Source organism: Arachis ipaensis, chromosome B04 (genome assembly GCF_000816755.2).
Source record: "Arachis ipaensis cultivar K30076 chromosome B04, Araip1.1, whole genome shotgun sequence".
Classification (NCBI taxonomy): domain Eukaryota; kingdom Viridiplantae; phylum Streptophyta; class Magnoliopsida; order Fabales; family Fabaceae; genus Arachis; species Arachis ipaensis.
In genome coordinates, this window is record NC_029788.2 from 10,530,557 (window position 1) to 10,540,881 (window position 10,325).

Below are 10,325 nucleotides of genomic sequence, written 5' to 3' on the forward strand. Positions count from 1 at the left end.
GTTCCAAATGTTGAGGATCAGAGATCAAGGAACTCATTGATCTGCAATGACGTGGCTTATAATGCTACAATAGGACATGCATTAATACCCAGAAGTAGTTTCTGTTATTCAAAATATCAAAATTCAACCATACCAGTTTTATTGGTCCATATATTTCAGGAACAGACAACATAATTTCTTCATTCCAGACTGGATTCAAGTTACTCGATATTACCCTTGTCTGGGAAGTCTGTAAGCAACAGGAACAAATCAATTTCAAACGAAAATTATCACCATTCATGAACCTTCAACTTTAAATAAAAGATAAGGAGCAACAGTTGTGCGAAAACATATGCCATCAAGAACAACCAACCTGTGTGCCAAGGTTCAAAACAACATATGGATCACTTGTCTTTATATCTCTAATAGCTAAATTGGTGCCTCTAATCACTTTCACCTTCAACATTCCAATAAATTCCACCATACCTTCCTGTTATTACCACCAATATTAGTCATATACTCAGAAAATCACTCTCAAGAATACATGCATTGCCAATGCTGCCAAAGTAATAAATTAAAGTGATGCAAAGTTTGATTCGAAAACTTTCATTTCATCCGGGAAGACAGCAATTCAACTCGGAAAATCTAGTTCACAAAACTTGCAAATATGGTCAAATCCAAAGTTTCTCCCAGTCCTTTAATAGAAATTTCTCTAAACAATAAAAATAGTCAGATAATCAAAGGACTAGCGCGCACAACAAAATTACCGTTCTCTTTGAACTACCACCATCGATGCGACTTTTTGCGGAGTTTGAATTTGGACCGCCTTTCCCAGACACAATGCGCAAGCCAGGTTTCAAAAATTCTTGATTCTCATATTTTGACCTGAAGTGAAAATAGTTGCAATTAAAATGGCATTCAATTAACTAGAGCATTTGCTTGACAGATGGAAAAAGAAAATCTTAAAGTCAAGGAAAAAATTGACTTAACAAAAGATTTGGACAAAAACTACGGGCCAGAGAGATGGAGAGAAGAAAGGGAAAATAAGGGGGGACTTGTGACATTATTACTTTGAGTCTAATTTCATTGGGGAAAAAATGGAAGAGATATTTCATGGATGAATTTCATATCTAATTTACTCATGGAGCTCTTGTATAAAAATAACCACTCCAGTTTTATCTTCAACCAAACATACCCATCATGGCAATCAGAGATAATAAGACTATTAAAATGAACAAAATGATGCACAGAGAAGCAGATAGGTGTATTGTGCAAATGAAAACATGACTAACACTATAAAATTTGCACGCTGTTCATGGCTGGCATCTGGTTCAGGTTTTTTATGTCCTTCTGGAATATAAGCCTCATATATTGAATTAGCAGCAGCATTCCCCCCAACTTCAATCATTGAATCAATTTCTTCTTCTGTCCATTCATCCAAAGTCACAGATAAAATCTGAAAGTAAAAAATAACATCATCAAAAGGATAAATTAGCATTTAGCCATTTATGCTGCTCCTAACTAGATAGAGCCCATGGGAACAAACTAGGTCAGATTCACATGAGTGGTCTTGCTAGCAAACAATGGGATAAAAGGTTATAGGTTAATATATATCAACATATACACCTAATAGACTAGTAAGAAACTGGACAAGGTGTAAATGAAATCATTTTCCTAAGGTATGAATAACGGCTTTACCCTATCTATCATCCATTCCTTACAAAAGTTGTGAGAAATTAAATGCCAGAACATATGATATCATCCGTTTATTTTTTATTTTTTTGGTTTATTTCTGGTGGCCATCCTTTTAATTTGTTCAAGACATCAGAAAGGACACTCAATTTAAGCTTAAAATATTAGACATTAGGGGTGAAAACATAATCATGAGTAGAGTGGATCTGCATTCAGCAATGCCTTCCACTTCAGTACAGCCTATGAATTGTCTACCTTTGATATATGAGAACCAAGGCTTCTGTGCACACCACAACATTTTAAGCAAACAAATACTCCAATATTGGCTGACCTGAAATACAGTGAAAAAAAATAAATAAATTCAAGGTTTAAAAACAAAATTCATTTTATTTTATTCGCAAAGGTGAACAGCTACAGCTTAGCAGATATCATATTCCTTAATCATTCACACACAAAAAAAAAAAAAAGAAGAAAACAACAAAGAAACAATTAAATGTTATAATAAACTAAAAATTATACATAACGTCCTTAATTTGTCCTACCTACACTAATATCCACTAGGAGCTCCCAGGATCATATTCCATAAACTTGGTTAGTTAGTATATAAAAGGGCAGCCTGGTGCAGAGTATCCTACACTACACAGGTTCCAAGGAAGGGTTCCAGCCAAAAGGTGTAAAGCAGGCACCCACCTAACCTATTGCAAGCATCTGTGGCTGACTTGAATCGGTAACCTTGCGGCCACACGGTTACAAGGCAATAAGGCTCCCCTTTTGGAGGTTACTCTATATATACAAAGCACAAAGTATAGTGGTGTGAAGAATCTAAGGAGCTTAGGAGGTCAACGTAATTCCGCAACCCTTTTTCTCTCTATCTCCATTTCTGAGTATCTAAAGAATCTTAAGCTACTATAGTAAACTTCAAACTCTTTAGGATAGTTTGATCATCAATACATACTTCCACACTAATTAAGTATCACAAAATTACCTGAGGCAGGCCTCCCAAGTTCCACGCGGGAATTCCTCATTGATTTATGCTTGAAACCCCAGCCAAGCACAGATCTCTTTTTCTTTGTTTCTTCTTCTTCTAATTATTTTTTATTTTTCACTCTCAGAAACCGAAAATCAATTTTTTATACTTGTTTACCTGCATCAAATTGGTTAATGGTGAAATCAGTGGTTATAACGGCGCTAATCCGAGTTGTTAAATGAGAATGGATTTCTTTTTCTGGATACTAATAAAAATACAGCTCTGAGATAGTGAAATCGAATGTCCAAAAATATATATGCATCAAATGAACCTTATCATTGGAAAATTGAATAAATAAATAAATAAATGTTATGTGAATGTAGAAATGTGATCGGAATAGGCAGCGAAAGAGAGAGAGGGAGAGAGAATTACCGGTGAACGGAGGAAATCGGAAATAGAGACGGGGAATGAGAGAGAGATGCGGTGTTTTTTCCTTTTATGGATTCAGCCAATTGGATCAGAACTTCACAACTCTGATTTTTTTTTGTTCTGTTCTTTAATTCTCTTCGTTTTCCGTTTTCGTTTTATTTATTTACTTTTTTTTTACTTTTGTAATTAAGAAAAAAACAGAGAAGTATCACATTTCAACTACAATAAATCACCATTTCTAACATTTAAACGTTCATTAAAAAAATTAAACTATATTTATTAAAAAATAAAATTAAACAAAAATATCAAATTAATTTATATATTTTATAGTTAAAATTATTATTCTCAAAACTTACTTTATAAAAAGTAATAATTTAAATTTTTTGTTGTAAACAAAGTTTAAATTATTATTTTTTATAATTTAAGTAATAATTTACAGAAATTTAATTTAATCTTTATTTCATTTTCCGTATTTCTTCTAAACATAATCTTAAAAATATGTTCTATTGCATATGCTTTTCATCTTCAACCTTTAATCACCGTACTCACCACGAAATCGTCCTCTGTCTTCCTTGCAATGGCTACGACTTGCTGAGGATCAAATCTCTTCTCTTTAAAGAGGAATCTGTGTTGCGCCTTGCACACTTTTCATAAGAGATTAGCAGCTTCAGCCAATTTCTTCTTACCATTTAATAGATATTATTGGTGACTATTGAACACTGAATTTTAATATTGGGAAAATTTATGTCAAAATAACACTTTTCTCTCCTCTATTTTATAAATATACATTATTTTCTCTTCTAATTTTTAAAAAACTTTTTCTTTAATCCATTTTAAACTTTTTGTGTTAACTAATGCTAACTTTATCCATTTTTTAAGAAAAAAAAATTATTTTTTTAAAAAAATAAAAAAATATTCATTAACAAAAAATTTATTTTTTATCAATAAATTTTATTTACCAAAATATCTTTTAATAAATTATTTTTTTAAAAAATATAATTTAATTAATAAAAAAATAATTTATTTTTTCTTAAAAAATAAATAAAGTTAATATTAGTTAACACAAAAAGTTTAAAATGGATTAAAGAAAAAGATTTTTAAAAATTAGAAAGGAGGAGAATGTACATTTATAAAATAAAGAGAAAAGAAGTGTCATTTTAAAATAAAAAATAAATTATTTTTTTAAAAAATATAATTTAATTAATAAAAAAATAATTTATTTTTTCTTAAAAAATAAATAAAGTTAATATTAGTTAACACAAAAAGTTTAAAATGGATTAAAGAAAAAGATTTTTAAAAATTAGAAAGGAGGAGAATGTACATTTATAAAATAAAGAGAAAAGAAGTGTCATTTTAAAATAAAAAATAAATTATTTAAAATTTATTAAATATTATTTATTTACTTCTTTTTGAATAATTTAGGCACAATATTAAAAATCCTCTAACATGTTGTGATAAAGATCAACGTGGATGTCCATTCTCAAGAAAAATTGACTTAAATGAATGTTGAAAACAAAGACCCCATGCATGTATAAATAGGGGTACATATCTGAGCTTTGTTCTCTCTCTTATATTCTCTCTCTTTATATTGAATACTTCTCTCTCTTTATATACATTATATAATATCTAATATTAGTAATACATATAGGAATTATTGTTATTGAGCTAATTATATTAATATTAGAGTCTTTTATTTATACATCTTTATTTTATATTTTGTATATCTTTTATTTATTTTACAACACGTTATCAGCACGAGACTCTGATCAAATTTTAGGATGACTCCAGGTAACAAATTTTTATTAGGTCGAAACTCTTTCATTTTAAATATAATGCTCTTGATATATTTGGAAATAATTATTTATCATGGATATAAATGTTGAAATTCATCTTGATTCAATGGATCTTGAAGATACCATTGAGGCTGAAAATAATACATCCCAGAAGGATAAAGGTCAAGGCCATGATTTTCCTTCATCGTTATCTTGACGAATGATTGAAAAATGAATATCCCACATTAAAAGATCTTGCAGATCTGTGGAAAGACTTTGAAGAAAGGTACAATCATGTGATACTTCCTCAAACCTGATATGTTAGAGAAAACTTTATTGACCTTCCATGTCTCGAATGTGCTCCTGCAGCAGCAGTATCGAGAAAAAGAATTTAAAAATATTCTGAGTTAATTTCTTGCATTCTTGTTACTGAACGCAACAATGAGTTACTTTTAAGGAATCATGAAGCGCGCCCAGTTGGCGCCGCCCCATTTCCTGAAGTAAATGCGGCAATTAACCCCAGAAGAGGTAAATGGCAAGATTTTGATAACAAGAAAAATTATGGAAGAAAAAAGAAATTATGTTCACAAGAAAGATCTCACCAAAAGTGGGATAAAAAAAGAAATAATGGGCAAAGTATATCAATTGAGGATAAATGCTTCTGTTGTGGTGGAAATGGCCATTAGTCACGTACCTGTCGTACCTCAAGGCACCTAGTTGATCTTTATCAAGCATCCTTGAAAATGGATGACAAAGAAAAGGAAACAAATTTTGTTTCAAATGATGAAAATTCCACCACTCATTATGATGTATCTAATTTCTTTAAGGATTCTGAAGGTAATATTGGCTATTTGATCAATAATGGAATAGTTTGATATGTGTATGTGTTTGTTAAGTATTCATGTGAATAATTTGACTGTGCATGTACTTCTACTCATTTTATAATTATCATTTGTTTTTGAAGAAAAATGGCAAGGACATATTCTGAAGATATTTGCCTTGCGATAGTGTAAGTTCGCACACTATTCTTAAAAGTGATATATATTTTACCCATCTTGTGCCAAAAGAAGAATATGTTAATACTATTATTGGCTCGGGTAATGTGATAGAAGGCTCCGGAAAAGCTATAATTTTGTTTCCTGGAGGAACAGAATTCATAATAAATAATGCACTATTGTCTACCAAGTCTCGAAGAAACTTGTTGAGTTTTAAAGATATTCGCCGAAATGGATATCTTATTGAGACTATGGATGAGAAAAATCATGAGTACTTATGTATCACAACTCATGATTCAAATAAGAAAAGTTATATTAGAAAAGTTGCCCTCACTTTTATCTGGGTTATATTATACCAAGATTAGTGCAATTGAATCACATGCCATTGTAAACTAGAAGTTTACTAGCCCAAATGAATTCATAACTTGGCATGATAGATTGGGTCATCTGGGAACAACCATGATGAGGAGAATTATTGAAAACTTTTATGGATATTCACTAAAGAACCAGAAGATTCTTAAATCTAGTGAATTTTGTTGTGCTGTATGTTCTAAAGGGAAGTTAATTTTAAAGCCATCACCAGTAAAGATTGGATTTGAGTTCCCTGACTTCCTAGAAAGGATTTAAGGTGATATATGTGGACCTATTCATCCACCGTGTGGATCTTTTAGATATTTATGGTCCTGATAGACACATCTTCGAGATGGTCACATGTGTGCTTATTGTCTTCTCGCAACCTGGCGTTTGCGAGATTACTGGCTCAAATTATTCGATTAAAAACACAATTTCCAGAAAATCCAATCGAAGCAATTCGCCTTGATAATGCTGGTGAATTTACTTCCCAAGCTTTTGATGCTTGTTGTATGGCTAATGGAATAAGTGTTGAACATCCAGTAGCTTATGTTCACACACAAAATGGGTTAGTAGAATCACTTATTAAACGCCTCCAATTGATTGCTAGACCCTTGCTTATGAGAACGAATCTCCCAACCTTGGTTTGGGGACATGCTATTTTACATGCCGCAGCACTTATTCGTTTGAGGCCAACGAGTTACCATCAGTTCTCTCCTATGCAATTAGCTTTTGGCCAGCAGCCAAATGTCTCCCATTTAAGAATATTTAGGTGTGCAATATATGTTCCCATTACACCACCTAATCGCACCAAAATGGGACCCCAACAAAAAAAAATTGGGGATATATGTTGGATATGATTCTCCCTCTATAGTGAGGTATCTTGAGATACAAACTGGAGATGTATTTAAAGCCCGGTTTGCGGATTGTTATTTTGATGAATCAAAATTTCCAACATTAGGGGGAGAGAATAAGCTTCCTGAAAAGGAACTTAATTGGAATGCATCATCGTTGATGCATTTAGATCCTCGATCAGGGTAATGTGAACTAGAAGTTCAAAAGATTATACATTTGCAAAGAATATCAAATGAATTGTCTGATTCATTTTCCGATACAAAGAGGATAACCAAATCTTATATACCAGCGGAAAATGCCCTAATTCGAATTGATGTCCCAGTAGGACAAGTAGCCACTGAAGAAAATTCACGCCAGAAGCGTGGCAGGGTGGAAAATGTCCCAATTCGAATTGATGTCCCAGTAGGACAAATAGCCACTGAAGCAAATACACGCCAGAAGCGTGGGAAGCCTGTCAGTTCCAAAGATAAAAATCCTCGAAAGAGAAAAAAGGTAAATACTATTCCTATTAAAAAAGACATAGTAAAGACACCTGCAGTTGTCCAAAATTCTGATATAGTTTTAACGCCAGAAGACGTTCAGGTACCTGAAAATTGTGAAAATGATGAGATCTCGATAAATTATGTCTTTACAGGAAAGAAATGGGACCGAAATAAGACAATTGTCAATGAAATATTTGCATATAATGTGGCATTGAATATCATGCATGAAAGTAAGGATCTTGAGCCAAGATCAGTCGAAGAATGTCGACAAAGGAATGATTGGCCAAAATGGAAAGAAGCCATGAAGGCTGAGTTAGACTCACTTGCAAAACGTGAAGTCTTTGGACCTGTAGTCCGTACACCAGAAGATGTAAAACCTGTTGGATACCGGTGGGTATTTGTGATAAAACGAAATGAGAAAAATGAAGTTGTGCGCTATAAAGCCCGACTTGTGGCACAAGGTTTTTCACAAAGGCCCGGTATAGATTATGAAAAAACGTATTCCCTTGTAGTGGATGTGATAACATTGCGTTATTTGGTCAGTTTATGTGCATATCATAAATTGTATATGCATTTAATGGATGTAGTAACAGCCTATTTATACGGCTCATTATATCAGAATATCTATATGAAAGTTCCTGAAGGACTAAAGATATCTAAACCATCCAATGAATATTCACAGGGGTTATGCTCAGTTAAATTGCAAAGATCTTTATACGGTCTAAAACAATCTGGATGAATGTGGTATAATCGTCTTACTGAGTATCTGGCCAAAAATGGATTCAAGAATGATGATATCTGTCTATGTATTTTCATAAAGAAATCTGCATCTAGATTCATTATAATTGCTGTGTACGTTGATGATTTAAATATCATTGGGACTCTTGAAGAGATTCCAACAATTATAAAAACTCTAAAAGAAGAGTTTGAGATGAAAGATCTTGGAAAGACTAAGTTTTGTCTCGGCCTGCAGATCGAGCATATAAAAAGTGGGATCTTTATTCATCAAACAACATACACATAAAAGATCTTGAAAAGATTTTATATAGATAAGTCACATCCATTAAGTACCCTAATGATCGTAAGATCTTTGGATGTGGAAAATGATCAATTCCGTCCTAAAGAAGAGAATGAAGATATCCTTGGTCCTGAAGTACCATATCTTAGTGCCATTATAGTGCTAATGTATCTTGCTAATAATACGCGACCTGACATATCATTCGTGGTGAATTTACTAGCAAGATATAGTTCCTCTCCAACCAGAAGACATTGGAGTGGAATCAAACAAATTTTTTGATATCTTCATGGGATGGTTGATATGGGATTATTTTATCCATATGGATCCAAGCCACAATTAGTTGGCTATGCAGATGCTGGATACTTGTCTGATCCACATAAAGGGAGATCTCAAACTGGATATCTGTTCACATATGGAGGTACAACTATATCATGGAGGTCCACGAAACAGACGATTGCTGCAACATCCTCTAATCATACCGAAATACTAGCGATTCATGAAGCTAGTCGCGAATGTTTTTGGCTCAGGAGTTTGATCCAATATATTCTGTCATCATGTGGACTGATTGATCGTAAGATAGCTCCAACTGTCCTGTTTGAAGATAATACAGCATGCATTGCTCAACTTAAAAGCGGATACATCAAATGTGATAGAACAAAACATATTTCTCCCAAATTCTTCTTCACTCACGATCTTCAAAATCAAGGGACAATTGATGTCCAACAGATCCGCTCAAGTGATAATCTGGCAGATTTATTTACAAAGTCACTCCAAAAATTCTCCTTTGAAAGATTGGTACATGAGATTGGGATGCGTCGATTTCGAGACATTAAATGATGTCGGCAAGAGGGGGATAGTGTACTCTTTTTCCTTTGGTCAAGTTTTTTTTCCAATGGGTTTTTCTTGACAAGGTTTTTAATGAGGCAGTCCCCATCACTAAAGGATATTATACTATTTTTCCTTCACTAAGATTTTTTTCCACTGGATTTTTCTTTAGTAAGGTTTTAACGAGGCAATAATCCTAAATGGACATCAAAGAGGAGTGTTGTGATAAGGATCAACGTTGATGTCTATTCTCAAGAAAAATGGATTTAAATGAATGTTGAAAACAAAGACTCCATGCATATATAAACAGGAGGTACATATCTAAGCCTTGATGCACACAGCAATAATAACAACATTCTCTCTCTTATATTCTCTCTCTTTATATTGAATACTTCTCTCTCTTTATATACATTATATAATATCTAATATTAGTAATACATATAAGAATTATTGTTATTAAAATAATTATATTAATATTAGAGTCTTCTATTTACACATCTTTATTTTATATTTTGTATATCTTTTATTTATTTTACAACATAACATTCACCATTGAACACATTCAAAAGGCGCTAACTATACTTTATTGCCGAAAACCCGAAAATACCCCCACCTATCCAACGATCAATCCACGTAAACTGAGCACCAATAGAAAACTGACACCTATCCCGTTTGTGCTAATAGATAAGATATAATAACAGAAATACTTTCTTCAAACCGCGCTTTCAATCTTTCATGCTCCTAACACATTCAAAAGTCAAAACCACATTGTGCACGTATAGCTATAGCAGTATCAATGGCTAAACACCACTCTCTCCCTCATATATGCCAATGTTTGAGTCGCTTGCTGACTCTCCGGCTACATGTTCCGGTCACAATTGCCGGTCACCGGAAAAAGACGGGGAGAGAGCTTGTGGAGCAAGTTCTGGCCTTGGCTCAAGGCTTGCTCGACCTAGGTGT

The 10,325-nt window shown here is 33.0% G+C and overlaps 1 protein-coding gene and 1 long non-coding RNA gene across 2 annotated transcripts in view; both read right to left on the reverse strand.

Annotated features, from left to right (window-relative positions):
- Positions 1–2,078, reverse strand: part of LOC107638846 (probable ADP-ribosylation factor GTPase-activating protein AGD13) — a 3,966-nt gene extending 1,888 nt beyond the window's left edge. Inside the window, exons 1-5 of the mRNA XM_016342243.2 lie at positions 1,927–2,078; positions 1,272–1,435; positions 747–864; positions 353–469; positions 134–229 (exon numbers count right to left, since the gene is read on the reverse strand). Coding sequence (XP_016197729.1) covers positions 134–229; positions 353–469; positions 747–864; positions 1,272–1,387 — 447 coding nt within the window. The 5' untranslated portion in view covers positions 1,388–1,435; positions 1,927–2,078. The remainder of the gene's footprint in view (positions 1–133; positions 230–352; positions 470–746; positions 865–1,271; positions 1,436–1,926) is intronic.
- Positions 2,656–3,231, reverse strand: LOC110270902. Its single transcript, XR_002360645.1, has 2 exons — positions 3,071–3,231; positions 2,656–2,815 (listed from the first exon to the last, which is right to left on the reverse strand). It is a non-coding gene; the product is annotated as an uncharacterized LOC110270902 (long non-coding RNA).